Below are 24,574 nucleotides of genomic sequence, written 5' to 3'. Positions count from 1 at the left end.
ACAATTTATTTCTCTTATCTGTGCTTTTGTTGGCAACCTAAGAGACTTCTTGGGTGCAAGTTGGATGTCGGAGTTTAAATCATGGCTTCCACATTTCCAAGCCATGATTTGGCTTGGAAATGTGGATGAAAAGATATTGAAATAAAGTAATGCCACTTCACAAGTTAGCTATTTTTCAAACATTTTTCATTTTAAACCAGTTAAAAAAAAAAAAAGTCAAAGAAAGTACATTTTAATAAATTACACAAATATTTCAACTGACCGAAACGCCAACAAATTCAGAAAGCATGAACAAACATTTCATGATTAAGAATATCAGAATATAGAGAGAATGAAACAAAAATATAACATTACCAGAACTTAAAAATGATAATTTTAACAACATACAACACAAAACATGAGCAACAAAGTAATACATGTTGAAGTGAAGTAAATACTGGTCCCACACTGAATTAAAGGCTTATTTGGACAAAAGAGAATTTCCCATTAGTAAGGCCGGTCTCTGTGGTAATGTCTGTGCTCACCTCTGAAAAACACATAACATAAGCGCTGAAATACATTTTCACTATTGAACATTGTACAGTATACTGAAAATATTTTTTTTACTAAATAAGATTTTAAGATGTGTTAGAATGTGAATCATGTGAATCATCATCAGTAATTCAGTAATCACCTCGAGTCCATCTTGCCGGGTCCAAATCCTCCGCAGTCCCCTCCCCTCCCTCCTCTGAAGCCCCCCCGATCACCATCACAGCCGCGGAAACCACCTCTACCTTGGTCTCCACCAAAACCATCTACAAAAACAGATGCATTAAAGCAGCAAGCCACTGTCTGAGTTCACTCAAGTCACAAACTACTGCAGCATCTTGTTCTTTTTTGCAGAAATGTTTCTCTTTACCTCCCATCGGTATCATTCCTCCTCCACTTCCTTCCGGTTTTGGAGCTTTGCACTGATTACACTCATTTCGCCATGAGAAGTTCAAATTACCACAAGTTCTGCCCACACACAAGATAAAAGTTTAGAAAATATAAATTTGAAGTGACATTTATTTATATAGCACTAAACTCACAATACACATTGTTAAAGCTGCCAGTTGAGATTTGCTATAGCATATAATGCTTTACATATCCTGCTCCTGCACTGTAAAAAAAAAATGAAGTTTATAATCAGGCTTGAATAAAATAAAATAAAAAGTCTAATAATGCAAGTTATAAATGATTAGTTTAGTTTCCGTATATGACTTACTATTGGGCCCCCCAGCTCCATGATCCCTAGGCCCTTTGAAGTGAAAGGAACAGTCTTTAATATTACGAGTGTACACAAACACAGAGTTTATACACACAGAACTCATAATCCTTTGACTTTCCTTTTTGGGGTCATATACTTCTGTACCATCAGTTCTATATAATGTATGCTCCAAATATAAAAAACAGGGCCTGAAGCGAAAGTGTAGCAGGATATTTGAGAGAGGAACACTGCAAGCATCAGCCAAACACTACACATTTTCAAAACTGACAACATTTTAATAATTTCAAGCATTCAAGTGAGAGACTCTTTCTTCTCATACTGTTGATTGTAGCTTTATTTATACTCATAGGGTATCTGAAATACATATCAGACAACTCCATGTACTGGCTTTTTGGCTCACATTTTCTGGAAAGCGGCAAACCATGCAATATGTGCCTAATCTTTGCTTTGAAAAAAGAGTGGCTGTTTTTTTGTTTGTTTTTTGAGGGGGGGGGGTCTTGTCATGTTTATTAGTTATAGGTATTTGATCAACTTCAAAACATTCATAGCTAATAAGGACAACTTTTAATATTCCACTTTAAAATGCCACTGAATGCAACTTTTCATTAACCCTTTTTAATGCGGACTATCTCCATTTTGAATATCACAGTAATACGTGATATTAGGACACATTACATCAATGACCATATGTTCATAGACCATATGATAAGGTTCTCATTCACAAAGGCAGATTACCAAACGGTCTGACACTGGTTTGTCATTGCTTTTGCTCTGTGAGTACATCTAGATATTAGATTTTCCCAGGTTAAGCAACCATTATTCATAACTTTTATATAACGGCAAGTAATTTGGCAAACCATTATAATAGTTACCAACACCAATGATGTGATCAAGAGATTACAAAGATCAACCATCTTAAACATTTCACCAGTCTATTCCAAAGACATAAACAAGAATAATACTGAAACCCAAATGGTTATTAGAAATTAACAGATGTTCTTTAACCCCAAAGTTTAGCTGGAAATCACATAGGTTCACCATACAAACTGCCATCTTCAGCAAATACTCCTTCCATGCAAACCCATGACAATTTTCACTGTATCTAGCTTCATTTCAAATTTGAGATAGCCAGATTAGTTTCAACACCTTATTATACCTTAAGATGACATCTGACGTAGTTACCAGCTAGAAACACTGTAGAGAACACAAGCAACTTTATTGAAAGTAAAAGCCATTTTGAGATGATTCCTGTGTCCGTGGTTGACTAAGCCCCTTGTCAAGTTAGAGGCAAAGCTGATGTGTGAAATCCAAGAAGTAACTTGACAATGGTTTCCAGCATTTCAAACAATTATGAAAATGTGGTACATATAAATTGTGAATATGCTATGTAATGTTGACTCCTTACATCTCCAGGTCTCCATTACTGTTGTTTTAAATCATTTTCTTTTTTTGTGTGTTGAATTATTCCTCCAGAAATAGCTGTGGGCCACCTGAATCCACCTTTTTTTTTTTTTTTTATAAAGCAAAAGTCCTCAAACTAGAATTTGGGTGCAATAGACAGAGAAAATTTAAATTCCAACAATACTATTGCTTGAGTGTTTAAAAAAAACAAACAAACAAAAAAACACCTGGGCACGCAAAATTAAGATCAGCAAACGGTACAGGATTTTTTTCATTTAGGTTTGATTAATGTTTTAATATAAACATGCTCCCGGACTTCTGGAGGCATTACATGCAGTACAGCTGATAAAGTTATGTGCACATCACTTTTACTGTCCAGCCATCACAAAACAATACTGGCACAGTAGGTGCAAGCATTGAAAAAGTATTTTTTAGAACACAACTGATTTTTTGTTTTGTTTTTGCATATCTAAAGAATGGTGCCTAGTTCGATTCATAGGGAGCACATATTACAGAAGCACATATTGATTAACAAAAATGCAATACCTTAATTGCATTGTAAGCCGCTTTTTGATAAAAGTGCATAAACAGAAGAACCGCAACAATCCATTTGGAGTCACAAGCTTTTGGACCATTTTTCACCATATTTTAGAATCTGCTCAAAATATTCCAACAATTTTAAACACTGAAAATCACTAAATATTACTTATTTGTTCCTTATATTGGGAATATTTTCTCTTGTGTGTAGCGACATTAATGAGAAAGTGTTTGTTGAAACATTGAAGTTACAAAAAATAATTCACCTAAAAATAATCCACAGAAGAAAATGTAATTTAAACAGGAGGGTAAGTGAATTACAGAATTCTAATTTTTAAGTTAAATATCCCTTTAATATATATTTTTTACCACGATAGTTTTCAGTTAAGTTTATATTTCTTCCTTAACCGTCATAATAATATAATGAGCATGCTGTTGCCAAATCTATTGAAGTATAGTTGTTGACCACACACACCAAGTGGTTACCACATTCTTTTCAGTGTATTCTATTACAAAATAAAAGGTTTTTCTGTGACACGACCAGACACCCACTCCTCCCTTTTTGACCAGGCTCTTTTTAAACCCCTGAAGTTCCTTAAAAAGTTTGTCACTTACCACCAAACTTATTGTATCCTCTGCGATCGCCCATTCTGATGGAGAAGGAAAGAAGCAAGACAAATTGAAGGTTGATGGGAGTAGTGCCCCAATTCACTCTTGAGGCTGGAAAGGACCTACCCATCTCCATCATATTTTCGACAAGATCCCCTTTGCCCCCTTTTCCTGCTGTCGCCTCTCATTAGGCTCACCTTTCCTTAGCCCATAAGGGCTACTTGAAACCCTTTTGATATTTCCTTCCAAAAGTCATGCAGGACCCCATTTCAAACCATTTTGCTAAAAAAAGAATTACCATATGCTATTTACCGTGCAGATTTGCAGTGCTTCTGTGAACTCAGTAATTTTCTTTCACCAAATCAGTTATTTTATTTGATCAGATTGAAGGCACATCTTTAGCTCAGGACCTTCACCCAAACAGTATCCATGTTCTGTTACTTTGGACAGAAACTGTATTCAGTTTTGCATTTAAATTAACAGAGACATAACTAATGTGACCACTCATCCCCTTTTGGATTAATCCAACGGTCCTAAAACCATACTATTTTGGGATCCCTATAAGATTGTAAAGGATCCTTAAACATTGCCTAAAGTAAAACCCTTTTTCTTTTTGTCTGCCCTTAAGATTTTGTTATTTTTTGCCACACATGCCTAATTTATTCTTGACTAATCTTTCCCAGTTTTCTAGAGTGCTGTGTTTCGGTTTTATCTTCTTCAAAAGGAAAAGCCTAAATCGCTGAACCTTGTAGAAAACAGCCTAGGAGGAGATTTAAAGATTCATTAAAGCATTGCAACACACAATAATCCTGTAGAAGAGGATGGAGAAGATTTAGAGAACAGGTGTTTATACTTGAAAGCACCTTAAGGTGTGTCCGTAAGGATCACAGCCAGATGGGATTTATCATCTGCTGCTTCAAATAATTATGTTAATGTAAAATTTTAACCTTAATCTGCCCATTAAAGGAGTGGTTGATTGTGTTTTCACTTTTTTAACATTAGTGTGTAACGTTGCTGTTTGAGCATAAACAATATCTGCAAAGTTACGGCCACTGAAAGTTCAGTATTTTTCGGACTATAAGTCGCACCTGAGTATAAGTCACATCAGTCCAAAAATACGTCATGATGAGGAAAAAACATATATAAGTCGCACTGGACTATAAGTAGAATTTATTTAGAAACAAGAGAAAACATTACCATCTACAGCCACGAGACCAGTGGTGGACAGTAACGGAGTAGCTTTACTTCGTTACTGTACTTAAGTACATTTTTCAAGTATCTGTACTTTACTTGAGTAAATTTATTTTGAGTAACTTTTACTTTTACTTCACTACATTCCGAAGCATAAAATCGTACTTTTTACTTCACTACATTTCATAAAACATATCGTTACTCCCTATAATATATCACGTGCTCCGAGACGCAGAAGCGGTGTCTGATTCATCATGAATGAACTGAGTCTTTTCAAAATAAACCTTTAAATCGGATCGCGAATCGCACCAAACGATTCGTTTAGGAATTAGAATGATCCGATTGCAGCTGTTCTGGAGTCGACCACTCACTGATTCAAATGAACCGTTTAGTGCGAGTCACCAGAAGTAAGAACCGGGAGATCTTGTGAGCGCGCGTGCGTCTGATGTTGCTAAAAGTAAGTTATTAATGTGGAAATATTGGATTAATTATTGAAACTGAAAATCATATTTAGTTCAAAATTTTCAGTTGTTTGGGAACTAAATCCGTTGTAAAGAGTGATCTATTTAAGCCTACTGAAATGCTCGAGTGCAGACACATCAATTTTAGGTAAAAAAAAATAAAATAAAAAAACTTTAAATAACACAGATTAAATACAGTAACTCATGCACGTTCAAATTCCCCGCTGCCATAATGTTAAAAGTTTTATTAAATATCCTATGTGACGTCTTTTTTTATATTGTTTATCAACAGTAACGTTATATGTATATTGTTTGGATTAACTAGATGAGTAGACAGACATGAATGTTTATTCATAACCGTACTGAAAATAAGTAAATATTGTTAGCTGATGCTAACTGTCTAGCTAACAAGCTTGTTGGTGCTAAGTTGAGGTAATTTTTATAAATAATGTCCAAATATTTTTATTCAACCACCTATATATATATATATATATATATAGAGAGAGAGAGAGAGAGAGAGAGAGAGATTACATCTGGGTAGAAAAGAAAGGATGTGATGTTCAGAACATGGTAACTACAGTAATTATTAAAGTGGGAAGAGATACACCCTGTTTGGCCAGGGTAGTTTTTAAACCATAGACAAGGTTTGAGAAGGAAAAAATCATTATGAAAATATAATTATATTTTCCTTAATGTTCTTCCTAACTTCAGGCCTTATTATCATGTCATATATAAAGTTACAGTACAGACCAAAAGTTTGGACACACTTTCTCATTCAAAGAGTTTTCTTTATTTTTATGACTAAGAAAATTGTAGATTCACACTGAAGGCATCAAAACTATGAATTAACACATGTGGAATTATATATGGAATTATATTAATAACAAAAAAGCTTGAAACGACTGAAAATATGTCATATTCTAGGTTCTTCAAAGTAGCCACCTTTTGCTTTGATTACTGCTTTGCACACTCTTGGCTTTCTCTTGATGAGCTTCAAGAGGTATTCACCTGAAATGGTCTTCAACAGTCTTGAAGGAGTTCCCCGAGAGATGCTTAGCACTTGTTAGCCCTTTTACCTTCTGTCTGCGGTCCAGCTCACCCCTAAACCATCTCGATTGGGTTCAGGTCCGGTGACTGTGGAGGCCAGGTCATCATCACTCTCCTTCTTGGTCAAATAGCCCTTGATGCCTTCAGTGTGACTCTACAATCTTCATAGTCATGAAAATAAAGAAAACTCTTTCAATGAGGAGGTGTGTCCAAACTTTTGGTCTGTACTGTAACTTTGATGTTCTGTAAAACAACAAACTTTAAAATACTTTGTTCTTACTGGTGAAAAACAGATGGTCAGCCCTGTTTTCTCTCAGGTACATCACAGTGTAAGCTTCACAGTGAACATTACTCTCATCAGCGTAGTCCATATCAACAACAAAAATATATCTTGACTCCATATAGTGGTTATTTTGGAAAAAATCCCAGGTATTTTGAGCAGTAGGATTATAAAAAGAATATGTGCTAATATAACATTAAATTAAGTAGCCTATATAAAATTGCAAACATCTATCTTTCAGTACTTTTTTACTTAAGTACATAAAAAATTGAGTACTTTTGTACTTTCACTTGAGTAAGATTGAAAAAGGAGTACTTTTACTTTTACTGGAGTAATATTTTACTATATGTATCTGTACTTTTACTCAAGTACTTGATTTGTGTACTTCGTCCACCACTGCACGAGACTATAAGTCGCAGGACCAGCCAAACCATGAAAAAAAGTGCGACTTATAGTCCGGAAAATACGGTATATATATATATATATATATATATATATATATATATATATATTAGGGCCGGGACTCGATTAAAAAAATTAATCTAATTAATTAGAGGCTTTGTGATTAATTAATTGAAATTAATCGCATTTTAATCGCATATAAATATTTGACCTGAGAACAGTGAGAAATAATTTTTTTTCACATGGATTTATAGTATACCATTGAATAATGACTGAATACATAAGCTTAAGCAAAACAAAATATTGTTTATTTTTGTTCAACCAAGTCTAGCAGACCAGTGCAATTTTTACCATGAAGTGTAGCAATAGCATATTTAGAAACAATTTAGAAATAGTACATTTCAGAAATTCAGGAAGCTTATAGGTGCTGGAACCTTCTGTAAAGTGTTTTTTAAGTAAAACACAATACTGTCAATTAAATTCAGAACATTGGAAACACTGACTATTAGAAAACATCTCTCTGTTTGAACAGAGGCCATAACATACTAAGTCCAACCCTCAATAACCTTGGCCAAAACAATAAAGAGTTCAATAAAGAATAATACATAGTTCAACATAAAGTGTAAAGTCCACGCTAGCTGCTATATGTTTTGCGTTGAGGTGATCCTTGAGGCTCAATGTGCTGCTGCGGTGATATGCGAAGTTTGCGAACGCTAGTTGGTGCTCCAGTATAATCGGTCCGCTGAAACTCATCCAGTGAGAACCGTTCCGCAGTGCAAAAATAAGTTATTAAAAATGCGGGAATTTTTTTTCCTGTAATTAATTAATCTTAGTTAACGCGTTATTTTTTGTGTAATTAATTAATCTCAATTAACGCGTTACAGTCCCGGCCCTAATATATATATAATATCTTAACCTGTGTTCCGAAGATGAACGGAGGTCTTACCAGTTTGGAACGACATGAAGGGTGAGTCATTGATGACATAATTTTCATTTTTTGGTGAACTAACCCTTTAAACATACAGGTTCATCTAAATAAATTAGAATGTTGTGGAAAAGTTCATTTATTTCAGTAATTCAACTCAAATTGTGAAACTCATGAATTAAATCAATAGAATGCACACAGACTTAAGTAGTTTAAGTCTTTGGATATTTTAATTGTGATGATTTTGGCTTACATTTAACAAAAACCCACCAATTCACGATCCCAACAAATTAGACTTCATAATACCAAAAAAAAAAAAAAAAAAAAAAAAAAAAAAACATTGTTAGTGAATTGTTGGTCTTCATTTACTGAACATGTACTTAATACTTGGTAAGGGCTCCTTTTGCTTTAATTACTGCCTCAATTCGACATGGCATGGAGGAGATCAGTTTCTGGCACTGCTCAGGTGGTATGGAAGACCAGGTTTCTTTGACAGTGTCCTTCAGCTCATCTGCATTCAGCTTTGATGTTCTCCACCCTTCCTCCAGACTCTAGGACCTTGGTTTCCAGATGAAATGAAATATAAAACTTGCTCTCATCTGAAAAGAGGAGTTGGGCAACATTCCAGTTCTTCTCCTTAGCCCAGGTATGATGCCTTTGACTGTGGCTTACCCTCCTTGTGAAGGGTGTCAGTGATTGTCTTCTGGACAACTGTCAGATCAGCAGTCTTCCCCATGATTGTGTAGCCTAGTGAACCAAACTGAGAGACCATTTTGAAGGCTCAGGAAACATTTGCAGGCATTTTGAATTGATTTGCTGATTGGCATCTATTTTGTTGAGAGTGAATTGGTGGGGTTTTGTTAAATGTGAGCCAAAATCATTACAATTAAAAGTTCCAAAGACTTAAACTACTTCAGTCTGTGTTTGTTATTTTTCTTTAATACACTAGTATCACAATTTGAGTAGAATTACTGAACTTTTCCACGACATTCTATTTTATTGAGATGCACCTGTAATTGTGAGCAACCTCCAATGTTACGACGACACTTTGGGAAAGATTAATTTACCCATGGCTTGAGGTTTGGGCATAATCTAAAGAGGAAAGACAACATTCGTTATTGATGGTGGCTTTTCTTTTTTTGTTGTTGTTGTTTTTTTGCCAATTTACAAGTATTGGCAAGATCAAAAATCAGTCCACATTGGTCTTTGGGAGAGATTAGTCATTATGAACTGTCATTATTCCCCCTCACGTAATTCTACATATCTTTTTATTCCCTCAATACAACTAAATTAAACAATCTCCAGTTTCTTAAAAAATTAACCGTCTGTCTCACATAACTCATTAATTGTAAAGGAAGCGTCCCAGTCTGGTAATGTAAATATGTTGTCGAGAACGCCAGGTCATTTTTCATTTATTGAAACTGGATTTTTAATTTCTTTTACTGTCTATGATTTAAATCGATGTAGGCCTATAGATGGCTGGGGCGCAAATATAGGTCAGTAGAACAAGGCAGTTAAAACTGAAAGCGCTGCAATCAAAATGGAGGATGCTGACATGTTTTTTCCTTTCCAAAAATAACCCATGAATGCATTAAATACGTCTATCGCTTCTGTAACGTGCGAGAGACCCAGTAAGAAAATCTGTGGGAAATTACGAGGTTAGATAGTTTTGCATCAGCTGTTTTGGAAAATGCTATATCGCTATAAAACGCGAAATCTTATTGCATTGGCCGAATCTTACAATTTGAAGCCATAATCGCGCGTGAAATCCGTTTAAGAGCTCGTGCAGACCAACGTAAGCAATTTACACCTTCGGTAACCGATAATATCTTCGCAACTGCGCGGAGGTAGACGGTGTTGTGTCCGTTTGAGCCTGCAGGCGGCACCGGTGATTGCACGCTATCACCCATCCAATTTATGGACGTTTGCAGAACATTCAGACTACAATAAGCTATTATAAAGTAAACGCACTTTTAAAACCACTTAAAATCCAGACTTCTTGAAAGAAATGAAAGAATCTTAAGCTCAAATCATTTTGCATGCAATGGCTATAACTGTGCATGCTAAAATATGAATAAGAATAGTTATTATATTTCAATAAGATATGAGAAAAAGGGAAAACACGTTACATTCTAATTTAATATACATTCTAAAATTATTACAACGCTAGTATTGAATGCATGAGTGACAGCAGTAGAACACACCAAGCTGTGATGTGCAATAATCCCTTGAGCAATCAACTTAATTAGATTTTTCATTACAAATAATCAATACAAGAAATACAGTCATATTGTATTTATACTATTAACTAGGATATAAGCATTTTACAGTGTTCCAAGGTCTTGGTGACATTACTGAAATTGCATTAAAATAAATAAAAAATGAAATACACAATAAAAAAAAGTGCCTGATCAGATGGCCAGATCTCTTACCATACCTCTGAAGCTTTGCAGTGAGTACGTTTTAGCCCACAAAAGCATTCAAAACATGGCATGTGATCATTGCCACACAAACAAAACGTGGTGTTTCAAAACTTGAGATTGTGTTGTACATTGCATAGACTAATATACTATACAAAAGTATTAATGCCGAAGAGAGGCCTAGAACAAGAGGTGTTTGACTTTCACTCTTTCGAGAATGATCGAAAAAGTGAGCTTCTGGAACTGTGGTCCAGATGAGGCTCGCAAAGCTCGAGACCCTGCAATAGACACCTGGTCGGTTCTTCTGAGCACACCCAAGCCCAATACTTACAACCCCTGCTTGAATCCAAGTCCTGTTGCCACCAGGGCAAACCAGAGGGCCTCCAGAGTCCCCCTGTGAGACAAATAATGTTATTGTCATGGTAGATAGTACAATGGCAGTGTGATAGTATCACATACCTGACAGGAATCCTTGCCTCCCTCTGTATATCCAGCACAGATCATGTCTGATAGGATGTCGACAGTTACTAAATCAGAGGACAAAATCTGATACATTGACTGGCAGGAGGACTGGTCGATAAAGGGCAGCTGCACTTCCCAGAGCGCCCCGACTCCAGTGAGGGAAACTATTTAATGAAAAAAACAGAGCAAATGCAAATAAATTACTAAATGTCCAAAACATGTTAATACTCCGATGTGTTGAGGAATATACTGTGCATACAAAATTTCTATAATGATTAAGATGTTTAAGGGTCAATTAGAGCCATCTACTTCATCCTCGATTTTATGTAAAATAATGTTGAATACAGTTTTAAAAATCAATTGTTCTCATGCATATTTATTGGTAATGGGTGAGAAGTATATATATTTTTTTTCAGATATTTATGTTTGGTTTGCTTTTCATAGTGATTTTTGGTCAATTTAAAGATCGTACCCGGATTTGGAACCTACTGTAATACAAGTACAAAAAAATCAATAGTTCAGTATGAAGTAAATGTGCTCTACTCATTCCTCTTGCTTTTGAACTCTTTCTACTCCTTTCCCACTTAGATATCTTGGCAAAACCTCAACTGTATTGCACTTTCTCACAATTAGGTGATTATCTAAACATCCATGATTTTTTCTAACCTCACCCCCTTTGTCCACCGTGACTACAACTACTGAACTGAAATGGAAATACAGCTGTCACTCAAAAAACTCAATCCCTTTATGATGCACTTACCACCCTCCTGTGTGTGTCCCCAACCCGTGACGTAGCATAAGGTTCCACTGTTAAACTGGAATCAAGCATATGGCATACCGGCTGGATCCTGTCTGACCAGGTGACCGGAGAGCGCAGCTTCACTAAGGCTACATCTCTGTCCTTCTGAGGGTTTGTGTATCCTTCTGGAACAAGCACTCACTGCACCTGACTGACCATCTCAAACTGGTTATAGCCATTGAGCAGATTGCGTCCCATGTACAGGCGATACGAAGACACGTCTGAGGGGCTAAGGATAGAATTAAGAGAACATTAACTTCTCTATAATCAACCCCGTCATTAATAATATGATAATACTTCCTTAGGAAAGCAGTGTGCAGCAGAGAGGAGCCAATTTTTTGCAATTATGGATCCACCGCAGACATGGACATTGGTTCCCATCTGAAAGTCCACTTTCCATGGCCACGCCCATGCTGATGCTTCAGCTCCTCCCACGATGCGTTTAGTGTTCATACAGAGCAGAGATTTTCTTACCAGATCACCTGCCATACAACACCCCTATCATCATTACAACTTCTCACTATATTAATAAGGAGCTATTAAAACAGGAGCATAAGGCATGAGAGAAAACTGCTGTGGGTAAGGTTACAAACTTAAAAAAGAGGAGGAGAAAGTTTTTAAAGGTAATAAAAAAAAATTACATTTTATGTGATTAAAATGTGGATATGTAAGATGATGCTTTAAGTAAAAAAATATAAGTGTGATTTGCTGTAATTCATAGGAAATTCTGAAACCCATACAGTAGTGTATGGTGCTTGCAAACCCAAGGTCATGGGTTCAATTTGGGGAAAGCATAAAATGGTAACTTGAAACTTTGATTGCTTTGATTTAAAAAAAAAAAAAAAATCTCCCAAATGCACTAATGTAAATGTGAATGAAAAAGCTGTTTAGCATAGTTTTATTATTTACAATTTTTTGGTCATGTGACAAGAAAACAGTAAATCATATCTAGAAGACCAATATAGTCACAGTTGTGATGCGCCCTCTCAGCCTCCTCCCAAATAATGAGCCCGTTGTTCTCGGATTCACACACCTTCACCGAGTGGAGAGGAATTCCTGAGATCTTTTCTCAAACCACACAATAATATTTCATGGCACATTATATACAGAGATGTCTGAATTTTTTTAAAATATTTAAATAGCTAATAATAATAATAATAACAATTATATATATATATATATATATATATATATATATATATATATATATATATATATATATATATATATATATGCAACGTTTGCACTGTTACTTAAATCATTATGAAAATTAACCATGGTTTTACTACAGAAACCACAGTTAAATTATGGTACATTTAGTAAAACAACAGTAACAATGAATTCACCATTGTTTCTCTATATAGCTACCATATTTTAATCATGATATTCACATTAAAACCATGGTTATATATTGGACTATATTAAGGAATTAGGAATTCTTTTTTCAGATTGTAAAATTATTTATCTGTCCGTTGCTCCCCCTTCTCTGTTTGAATGGATGTTGTTTTGTTGAATTAAAGACATTAAAAAAGTTGATCAGAAAAAAAAAAAAAACATTAAAATGTTATAAAAATGACTGGATATAAGAAGACTACCAAAAGCAGCATGGTTACCTTGAAGCATCTGGGACCCTTAATTTACCATTTTAGGCAAGATAATAATATGTAAAATAATGATAATGGTTCATTAAATAATTTAGCATTAATAAGAATGAAATGAAACAATTTATAGTTTAGTATCAATGGTATAAAAATCCCTGAAGTATTGTTGTTTCCAACATATATATATATATGAGTTTGACTCCTAACCCTAGTGTTGTGGGTTCGAGTCTCAGGCTGGCTATGACTTAGGTGTCCTTGAGCAAGGCACCAAATCCCCAACTGCTCCCCAGCAGCCGCAGCATAAATGGCTGCCCACTGCTCCAGATGTGTCTTCATAGTGTGTGTGTGTTCACTGCTGTGTGTGTGCACTTTGGATAAGTTAAATGCAGAGCACCAATTCTGAGTACGGGTCACCATACTTGGCTGTATGTCACGACACTTCATAATGTAGTTTGACTTTACAAGTTTTTTTTCTTCCAAAACTCATATGATCAAGGAAGAAATAAACTACCTCACAGAACACAGAACTGAAGTACCATACTGATGTTGAATTGAAATAAAAGGGACTCGCAAACAGAGACATGAATATTACTATTCATTTATTTAAAAAAATAACAGACTCATTACAATGCGAATGATTTATCTTAGACCTTTCTCTCTTGGAGAAAGTATTTCTAAATGACATTTAGGTTAGCGGTGAAAAACATCCGGGGTGAAGGGTCGGTTTGACTCTCTTTGCTCATTTTTTAGAGAACTTGGCCTGCTTGTGTTTGGGAGGTGCCCATTTCAAACAATGCGTGTCCACTGTAGAAACACAAAACGTAAAGGTTTAAACTCTTAAAAGTGTGATAACACATATATAATCTAACAATAGGAGAAAGCTGCATTATATTCATTTTACAGATCAGTTACCTGTTATTGGTGGTTTCTTGTACTGGGCACTTTTGAGATGTTCCTCTACAAGTTTTGGTGTGACACAGATGACATGTTGACCTTTCCAGTACTTGACCATGTTCAGAGACTGTAGTGTGCTGATGATGTCACTCTGAGTAATGCTGGTCATCTGGCTGTGGGTGTAGACATTATGCATTAGTTAGATCTCGTCATCAAATACTTGGCAGTAAACTTACAACACTGCATGTGACCTCATGTGTTAGTTTGCATGCTGGTTTGTTCTTGTATTTGGGACTGGATGTGTACCTGAGGTCTTTAATGGACAATGTCCCTCTGAAGTCTCGCAGAATTTCTAGTAGTACCCAAGACCAGTAACTCCTGTAACTCAACTTTCCCAAGTCTGACAGAGGCTTCTCTGGTGACCCCACCATACTCTCCAGCTTAGACAACTCGTAACCTAAGAAGGATATGGCACAAAGAACAATTATCAGTGTGTCAAAGTGCTTTTATCAGAAGTGAGCAACTGCCGAGAGGTGAAACTCACTGAATGCAATTAGAAATTTTCCATATCCTCTCCGCTGGTATGGAGGAAGAGTGAGAATACAAGCCACATTGTTCCCATCTGGAGACTCCTTCTCCTGTTCATGAAGAATACATAAGATAAAGCATTGCTAATTAAGATACAAATGAACAGATTCAGTTCAAAAACGAACAGAAAATACTTTACCTTAGAAAAGTAGCCCACAATATGTGCTCCCTGTTTGTTGACTTCAGTGAGGATGTAGAAGATGAATGGCTCTACATCAAAGTAAAGTGTTTTATGATCCAGAAAAAGCTTTGCCAGGAGACACAGATTCTGACAATAGATCTACAGTGAGAAGGACAGTGAGAACAACAAACTGTAGGAAAAATGTACAATCGCATAGGAGTTGGAATCTATCATAAAATTATTTGTTTCTATGTTTCATTTTAATGGCAGGTATGACCTGGCTCACCTTATGGTCCTTCCCATCAACTTCGTACACTGAGATATTGTTTCTGCGATAAATCTCTTTTCCTGGAGGCTGACGCCATTGACACTGTGACTGAAACAGGAGCCATTGAGGAACAAAGAAAGGGAAATCAAAAGACAGTATAAATTCAATGAAAATATTAACCTTATTCTAGGAAGCCAGAAATGTTACAAAATGTTATAAAACACACACAAAAAAAAAATTCAGATGATTGACACAGACCAACACAGATCTATGAACAAATGCTTGTAAAATAAAGTGTTACAGGAAAGAGCCCTTAAACCCAAACAAGGCAGAATTGTTGCACTTCCGGTTCCTGAAGTCAGTGGGTTCTTTGAATGGGGTCTTGGTTCAAGTGTCTAAAACAAGCTCAAGATATGTTGACAATTTATTCAACAAAATAGAACAAATTCAAGATTTTCTTAAGCTTCTACACAACTTAAAAAACTAGGATGCTAACAAGTTCATAAATGGGACTACAGATGCTGTCGGGGACATTAATCATCTAATATAGGAAACCTCACTAATCTGCTTTTTGTCTTGTGTTTATAATTACACTTTTGCAAAACATCTTAACTAAAACTTTTCAACTTGTTAGATTTTAAATAAAGATTAAAAGAGTTGTCACAAGCCACACAAATAAATGAACATAAACATAGGAGCCTTATTAATTACGGTATATTAATTTTAGAAGAAAAAATAAGATGGCACTTTTCAAACTCTTCATACACATATCTATGGTGGTGACATAGAGGTCATCCGTCTGTGGTGTAGTTTGTTTATAGCTTTTTCTTTTTATTTCTGGTGATTGTATTTTTAATTCATAAAAGTTGAGATCATCTGTGAAGATTATCTTGATGAATGTGTCAGAAGAATCATAACTTTTGTTGGTCAGAAAAATACGACTGACTTTTTGTTGAGGGAACCAGGGTGCTGCTAACTCTAGGGTGGCCTACACAAAAACACCTCATCACTGCAGCACTCTATTCCAACCATTTAAATTCATTCGCAAAGATGTTTAGCACCCCCTTATGGTTTAATAACAGATTTACAGTATGAATCGACAACAAAACCATAAGTGTGGACTGACCAGGTGGTATCTGAAAGTCTTCTCATACTTCATATACTTCAGGCAGTATTCACAGATCCAGAGCTTGGGTTGTTTTCCATAGTCCTCAGGGAATGGAGAGAAGTACCATGCGTCAATCTCAAAGTTCCCAATCTGGATCTTGTCCACGTATTTTACTTTTGTGATCTGAAAATAAAAGCAACATTTGGATTAAAAAGAGAAAACGGATGTAGTTTGCTATTGATACTGAAGGAAACATTATAAGCCAGGGATGTCCAAACTCGGTCCTGCAGAGCTCCAACCCCAATTAATTAAACCTGGACCAGCAAATAATGGTCTTACCAGGCATACTAGAAATTTCCAGCAGGTTTGCTGAGACTTGTTGGAGCTTAACTCTGCAGGACACTGGCCCTCCAGGACCGAGTTTGGACACCCATGCCATAAGCACTTTGATATACTGCAAAGCAGATTTTTTCCCCCCAGTGTGTGTTATGCAAATGTTGCCCCCTCTTACCGCCTCATGCTCTTTCTCCAGGGCTGCTGTAGTGGGGTCCATCTCTGCATAAGTCTGAAAGAAGAAAAGAAGCAATCAAATAATTAAACTGATATGGACTTTGTCAGATAAAACATTGATCAAATTGAGTACTGCGTCATTTAGATGTGCAGAAATGTGATGACAGGTACCTTCTGCACATGGTTGATCTCGTCATGTTTACGCTTCTGGTTTCGGGTGATCTTCCTCTCAGGCTGGTCCACAAGTTCACCTCCACCACCCTCCTCCACACTCTTTCTCACTGCGTCTTTCACAGTCTTTGTCAGGGCTAAACGTGCCTTTCCAACCCACTCATCTAAACGTCTGTTAACTGCAAATGACAAAAGAGAGCTTGTGCTCAGTGAATCTGTAAAGCCGCGTTTCCACCGCAGGAACTTTACCCAGGAACTAGGGACTTGGTCCGGTACTTGGTGTGTTTCCACCGCAGGAACCAGGAACTAAATAAAAGTTCCGGGTAAAAAAATGCCCCCCAGAAAGTCCCTGCTGGCGAGGTGGTACTTTTTTAAAGTTCCGGAACTTTCGGGGGCGGGACTTTGGCGCTAAACATGCTGATTGGTTGAGTTCACGCAGCATTGGTTGAGTTCAACCACCATTTATTCGGATCAACATTTTCAAAATATTACTGTTATTGTGTCATGAAATGTAATTTTAAAAGTATTTCATGGGAGAATGTAGTTGTTTCAAACTCAAATCTGTTGTTTATTTATAAAGACAGGGCCTATTTAAAAATGTGTTTCGCCGATCTCGTAGACGGTGAGCTCCACTCGATCAGCGGGAGCTCAGTCCTCATGTATCCGCAGAGAGCAGCCTCTCCGGGGATAGACTTTCTGATATGTGCCGCTGGCTCTGATGTGTCTTTAGTGGTTAAACATAACATATAATTCAGCTGCGGGGTAAATCTAACAGGTTTCTTTGGTCTGTATTCAATTTATCTATATGTTAAAATGAAAATAAAAAAGGCAAATTTATATAATATTTCGTTTCATTGTAATGGCTGCATATACACATTTCCCTGAACTAAGTACATTTCTGCAGTTGTTATTATGCTTAAATGAAAACGAAAGGAGGCAGTGGTATTTGATATCATATTTCGTTTTATTGTAAATATACAGTAAGGAAAATTGGAGTAGCCATGACGAGCAGACTGAAGTTATCAAGTACTCTGCTGTTTATAGATTTACCGGACTTGCGTCGTCGCGGACATCACACTCCCGAGACGAATGCACAAAGTCTGAACCAACTACCGAGGATGCACGTCCAAAATCAGCGTACTTTTTTTTTTTTTTATCAGCGGTACTTTGTTTTGAGAAACGCGCGCAGACCTACGTCACCAGTCTATTTGCCTAATCTACCCGGTACTTTACACCGCGGTGGAAACGCAGAAAGCAACAGGTCTGGGGGGAAAAAAGTTCCTGGGAAAAAAAGTTCCTGGTACAAATGTTCCGGGTAATTTCGGTGGAAACGCGGCATAATACACAGACGTGTAAAGTATTTGTGTATGATCAGACATGAATGAAAGGTAACTCCACTTACATCCAACATAGTGGACGTAAAACTCTTCTCTGCCTTCCTGCTCATTCAGCCTAGACTGAATAACTTCTGCTGAATCTGGAAGAAATAATAAAAAATAAATAAACAAAATATACATGCACATTTTGGGTTTGCATGGGCTGTCGCTTATGTATCTGTTCTCATAACTACATTATAAATGATAAGGAATGCAGAATTTAACTAAAAATGGCAAATTAAGTGTATATGAAATAATATCCAAATGAGCATTTTCCATTGTGAACTTACGCCATGTTTTGTCCGCACGCTGACACAAATAAGTCCCCCCGATTTCTACGGACACCTCCTGTTCTCTGCCGCCGACGTGCGACAGTCCATCCCCGGAGTGCGGAGTACTCGAGCCCCCGGCTTCTCGTTCTCGATCAGCGGCCTCCGCCTCGTCCTCTTCCCCGCCACTGCCGTTTGATGAACATGTTGCTCGTGTTGTCTCCATTCTCCCTTGGTGGGTTCCAGTGTCTATATCAACGTCCATTCGCTCTTCGGATCCGCAGTTATCATATGAATTGTTCATGTTTGGGTGACGATTGTGGGACATCGACATCGCCACGCCAGACATCATTGTCCATTTGAAAACATTGCGCACACCGCCTAGAGTCGCGCATGCGCAGTACGATTTGTCTGCTTTGTGTAGTTGATCAGTGTTTTGTTTCACTTATACACACACACACACACACACACACTTATTAAATGTGTAATATATACATATGAATTAAATTAAACATTTATCCTATTTAAATTAAGTTAAAGTAAAAATATTATACAATTATTTAACTGTTTTATCTTATTTAACCTGAAACAGAAAGAATAAACTTTATTTCAGAGTTCTGATTTATGGATTGGTGACATTAACACAAACTACACTGATCTTCCACAGTGGTTAGACTCCTTCCTAATTGAAATGTTTACTCCTTCATTTTCACTAAGAACAATGATTTACCCAAAAGAGGAAGGAAAAACATGAGTCAGTGTACTGCTTGTTGAGTATTTTATTATAGACACTGACATAATGATGGTACAGCTGGTGAAACTGGGAGGTACGCATCTTCGTTTGTCTGTACCTCCCCTCTCCCATTGTCAGAGCACTCCCTCTTTCCTAAACTCTTTTTCCACTCTCTGATGCAAACCCCTGCCACCACCTCTATAAGCCCCGCCCCCTCTGTGATGATGCCCAGGCCCTCCCTCTCTGGCTCTATGTCCTCCTCCACGGTGGCCAGCATTTCCAGAATTTTCCCAGTGACTGGGACCCTTGAAGTTCCTCTCCTGCCAATGTCCATGATGTCGTCCAGAGCCACGACCACCACGCTTCCATCCTCGACCCACATGTTCCCTTTCTGGGTGTCCTTCCTGTAATATTGTCTGAGTCCCATCTTTTGAAATACACACGTTTTGTTGGCTCACATCTTGTTTACAGTTGGATTCTGAAGTAACCTTTTCTTGAGAAACAGTTTTTTCCTCTTCATTGATCCAAGGCTGTGTTATTTTATCACTGAGTTCACATCCCTGTCCTTGTGCTGTACTTTCTCCCTGTGTCGTGGTGTTTGGTGGGCCTGAGTTGACATAATAAATCTTATCAGAAGAATGCACAGGCCTGCCCAGTCGTTCTAACCCAGGTGTAGGCATCGTGTGACGCACTGATCCACCTCTTCTGCCGCCTCTTCCTCTACGACCTCTCTTGAAGTCACCTTGCTGTCTGCTCTCATGAGAGCACTGGTGCTGTGATTGGGCTGTAGTGTGATGACTTTGAGAGGCTTGGGTTGCACCGGTGGAATCTTGGGACGAGGAAAGGAGTGACTGACAAGATTCAGCACCAGAAACATAAGCAGGAGCCTGAGGAAAAGCACACATCCCACATTAATTTCTTTATGTATTTAAAGGCCATGTACATACAACAGCTAAATATGATTGCCACTCATGTTCTGATTGAATATTGATTAATTACTAAATTATCATAAAAAGTAAAGTATTATATATATTAAATTAAAATTAAATTAAAATTAAATTTACGCATTTAGCAGACGCTTTTATCCAAAGCAACTTACAGTGCATTCAGGCTATATCAATTTTTTATCTATCATGTGTTCCCGGGGAATCGAACCCCAACCTTGCGCTTGATAGCGCAATGCTCTACCAAGTGAGCTACAGGAACACTATATATATATGTGTGTGCGTGTGTGTGTGTGTGTGTGCATATATTAAATTATTTATAATATACATATATATGCATATACCATATATATAGTAAAAAAAGTACACACTTTTTAAATATCCATCTAGGATTTACCTCATTAATGTGAATTAGGAATCTATTAGACTCTGCTTCTGGGTCAATAACTCCACCCTTTTCCTTCTGCCGTTCCAGAATCTTCTGGAGTGCTGCCCATTTCTTTTTAAATTCCCCACCGATGACTGCATCCTCCTGCTGTGTGTGAAGGAATAATAAGCACAATGTTCATGTGTATCCACAGCATGTGACCAGTGAACATACATGAGGGTGTTGAGCTTTCCAACTAGGCATCCTGGCATAGTCAGCTAACAAGAGAGACTGCACACGGGACAATGACACACTGTTTTAAAAAAAATCTACTGCTTGGCACTGAACACAATGGTAACATTGTCCATTGGACACTTCAAACAATGATAAACGTCAGGCCAGTTTAGTTTGACCCAACTGCTAATACCGTGTCCACAAAGGATGATACAGTGTGTCCGAATGTCTTACCTGTGTGAAAACTGGAGCAGGAGAGGAAAGGAGGACATCCAAATCATAGGTGAGAGGCTCTCGACACACGGGGCAAACAACAGCCAAGTCCTGTTAATGAAACAAAAAACACCTAATGTACCAAAAACCACTTCCTTTTATTCATGCACACCTCACTGCCTTTTTATGTATGCATTCATCGCAACACTGAAGTAAATGATCTAGTGATAACAATGTATTACACAAAATTGTTGACTGGAATTTATTTAATACAAAAATGAGGAACATTTTGCCTTGAAGTAAGGAAATCATATGAAAGTAAAGAAGCCCCACCTCTTCTTCTGTCCTGTCTCTGGTTTTATCCTCCTCCAGCTCCCTCTCACGGTCCTTCAGCTCCATCTCAGAGTGGGTGATGTAGCGGCCAAGACAGTGAGAATGGAAATAGTGATAGCATCTGGTCTTAGTAAACACTTCTCCCTCCTACGGTTAGGACAAAACAGAGGAAGAGGAACAAGCACAATAATATTTACAATTTTTACAAACAGGCCTTAGATCAGACGAAGTTCATATTACAGTTAAAATACCAAACCTTAAAGCCATACAGACAGATGACACAGTTTCCATGGGGAATATTGCTCTCAGTCAGGATCTCTTTGGCTCTCTGTGAAGATGATATAGAGAAATTTTGAGACAAACACATGGTAGTAGGCACATACACTACCGTTCAATAGTTTGTGGTTGGTAAGATTTCACTTTAAGATGTTTTTGAATACAGTGTTTAATGCTCGCCAAGGCTGCATTAATCATAAATTGCAGTAAATCAGTAATATTGTCAAATATTATTAATTGAATATAATTTTCTAATGTAATATATTTTTAAATGTAATTTATTCCTGTGATGGCAATGTTGAATTTTAAACGGCCATTACTTTTAACATGCTTATTTGCTGCTCAAGAAACATTTCTTACTATTATCAATGTTGATAACAGTTGTGCTGCTTAAGGTTTTTGTGGAAAGCATGATATTTTTTTCAAGATTCTTTGATGAATAGAAAGCTAAAAAAAAACATTTATTTGAAATAGACACATTTTGTAAAATTATACATTCAGTAGCAAACTTCCTAAATAAAATTACTTCTTAAAAAAAAAAAAAAAACATATTATTGGCAAACCTCTGAGTGAAGTGTATTTTTGGACTAAATATGGACTCCAAACCTCTATGAGCTGGTACAGTACAGGTGTCCCGATACATGACTCTGCCTCTATCTGCAAACTCCTCTGTAAACTGAGAGGAGAGAATTTTTTTTTAGGTTGAAAGTTAAACAGAACATTCTAAAGTTTTAGAATAATTTTTAATAATAATCAGACACCTGAGCAGTTTATCATCTGAGAGTCCACGTGGATTGTGAATAGAGATGCAAGGAGATGAATATGGATACTGGAAGTGAATATAAAACATTCTCAGAAAACCAGCAGTGAAACAAAAAGTTGTATGTACCTTTACCATTACCAAAGCTAAATATTATAGCAATTTGATCAACAAACCTGAGAGTCCAGATCCATTGTCAATGTAAGACGGACGAACTGAGAGAGACAGTCCTCCGCAGTGGAGGGATAGAGCACCAGACTGACTGTCCATCCTCTAATCGAGACAGATTTATTTTTGCACATGTTAATTATACTGAATTATCATCTCAAGCTAAAAGGGCTACAAATGCTCAAATATTTACCCTTCATCTCTCTGATCAACACTGAGCTCATCTAAGTAGATGGACTGCAGCACTTCAATCTCAGACAGGACACTGTGGTGTCAAAAAATATGTGAGCTGAATTTCGTGTAGAATAAACGTTAGTATAATGTAACACTAACATAAATATAACACATGAAACGAACAGACACACGTTTAATAAAACAACTGCAGTAACATCCCTGGCCTTTTGTTTACTTGGATACTAAGATCTAACGCCTATGACTACCGGTTAGGTCAGAGCAACTTAACTATAGATTTCTTTAGGTTAGCCTCGGACCAAATGATTTTTCCATTTGTGTTATATGTAAGTTATTTATTATTTCTTCAATTTATAGTCACCCATGACAGCTCTCCCATTTCATAACCAATTTTGCTCTATAGTTCAAATAATTTACGTTAAGTATTACAAATGAAATATTTTCAGTTCATATATCAAACAACTACTGATTTATATAGGAATAATTACACGTTTCTAACAGTATTTGCTCGATACTCACTCGCTCTCGGCAGCCATCTTCGCTGTGACGTCACCGTTCACGGCATCGGTCAGCTGACGCAGACAGAGCTGCCTGACAGACATTAATCTCAGGGATTCAAGATTTGAGTATTATTTAAACAAACATGACTCGTTGGTCAAATTAAATAATTTAAAGAAACTGTTATTTCACTTTTTATTTAGTTGGTTAAACCGAGGAACAATTCTGGTTGAAAAACACGTGTATTTTAGTAGTTGGATTGCAAGAGCACAGCGAGCATAAACAAGTCTAAATGCCTAGAAAGCACATAAGTAGCACTCTCTTTATAATAACTAAAAAACTGTTCCTTGTTTTAGTTAATCGCGATCTCAGAAAGTTTTGTTGTAATAAAAGGATTCTTGGAAAACCCAGGACTGGACCTTTTTATGCAGTCTATCTATGCACTGGACTCCGTGTTTTGAGCAGCGAGTAGCTTCTAACTTAAAGAGGTCATATGATGCCATTTAAAATTTTCCTTTCTCTTTGGAGTGTTACAAGCTCTTGGTGCATAAAGAAAAAGTTATGACTAAATATAAAAGTTAAGACTCGTTCACACCCCCCTAAAACAGCTAGTTCTAACACACCCCCACATCTCTATGTCACTATGTGGGAAGATTTTCATAACACTGCCCTAATGTTCATGCAAAGAAAGAAGGCGTAACTTCTATTCTCGTTGTAGTATTGTGGTTAACGTTGCCACAATGTCATGTAGATGCTGTGTTTGGCTGTGACAGCGAAACTACTTGTTTGTTCTTCGAAAAGAGGACGATATCTGCTTCATCATGCCTGGAGCTGCTCCATGCTGGTCGCTGAGGAAGTATATCAAATTTGCACTGTGGATCACCAGATCGGCTTTCACCATGGACGACGAAGCGGAGTCCAGCACGGGGTCATCACATCTGGTTGCCACAAGCCCCCGACTGCTACTTCGTAGAAGATGCTGGCCACGCCATTCTCAAGACGCCCTCCTCTGCTCACTCAAAGCCACAGTTAATGACGCTGTTTCGTTGAGAAAATTAAACTACTTTGTTTGGCCTTCCAAAAGAAGACTAGAAATCATGTTTATATCACATTTATAATGGGGTTTATGTTTATGTCTTGTCCGAGTGGCAACCTCCCGCTCTCTCT

The 24,574-nt window shown here is 37.1% G+C and overlaps 2 protein-coding genes and 1 pseudogene across 2 annotated transcripts; all 3 read right to left on the bottom strand.

Moving 5' to 3' along the window:
* Positions 1–10,282: 10,282 nt before the first annotated feature.
* On the bottom strand, positions 10,283–12,195 carry LOC127957119 (serine protease 27-like; annotated as a pseudogene).
* Positions 12,196–13,966: 1,771 nt separating this feature from the next.
* On the bottom strand, positions 13,967–19,088 carry kat8 (K(lysine) acetyltransferase 8). The gene is made up of 11 exons (XM_052547270.1): positions 18,711–19,088; positions 18,447–18,521; positions 17,045–17,223; positions 16,875–16,928; positions 16,382–16,546; positions 15,274–15,363; positions 15,006–15,146; positions 14,823–14,916; positions 14,585–14,735; positions 14,297–14,451; positions 13,967–14,188 (listed from the first exon to the last, which is right to left on the bottom strand). Exons 1-11 carry the CDS (start codon positions 19,039–19,041, stop codon positions 14,124–14,126), a joined length of 1,500 nt encoding a protein of 499 aa, XP_052403230.1. The 5' UTR covers positions 19,042–19,088; the 3' UTR covers positions 13,967–14,123.
* A 362-nt stretch (positions 19,089–19,450) lies between these two features.
* On the bottom strand, positions 19,451–23,526 carry rnf25 (ring finger protein 25). Its single transcript, XM_052547266.1, has 10 exons — positions 23,429–23,526; positions 22,911–22,982; positions 22,726–22,822; positions 22,551–22,618; positions 22,396–22,465; positions 21,770–21,841; positions 21,514–21,660; positions 21,202–21,291; positions 20,764–20,901; positions 19,451–20,309 (listed from the first exon to the last, which is right to left on the bottom strand). Exons 1-10 carry the CDS (start codon positions 23,509–23,511, stop codon positions 19,557–19,559), a joined length of 1,590 nt encoding a protein of 529 aa, XP_052403226.1. The 5' UTR covers positions 23,512–23,526; the 3' UTR covers positions 19,451–19,556.
* Between the last annotated feature and the right edge of the window lie 1,048 nt (positions 23,527–24,574).

This window comes from Carassius gibelio, chromosome A3 (assembly GCF_023724105.1).
Source record: "Carassius gibelio isolate Cgi1373 ecotype wild population from Czech Republic chromosome A3, carGib1.2-hapl.c, whole genome shotgun sequence".
Lineage (NCBI taxonomy): Eukaryota > Metazoa > Chordata > Actinopteri > Cypriniformes > Cyprinidae > Carassius > Carassius gibelio.
Note: the sequence above shows the minus strand (reverse complement) of the source record. Positions and strands in the feature narration are given on the sequence as shown.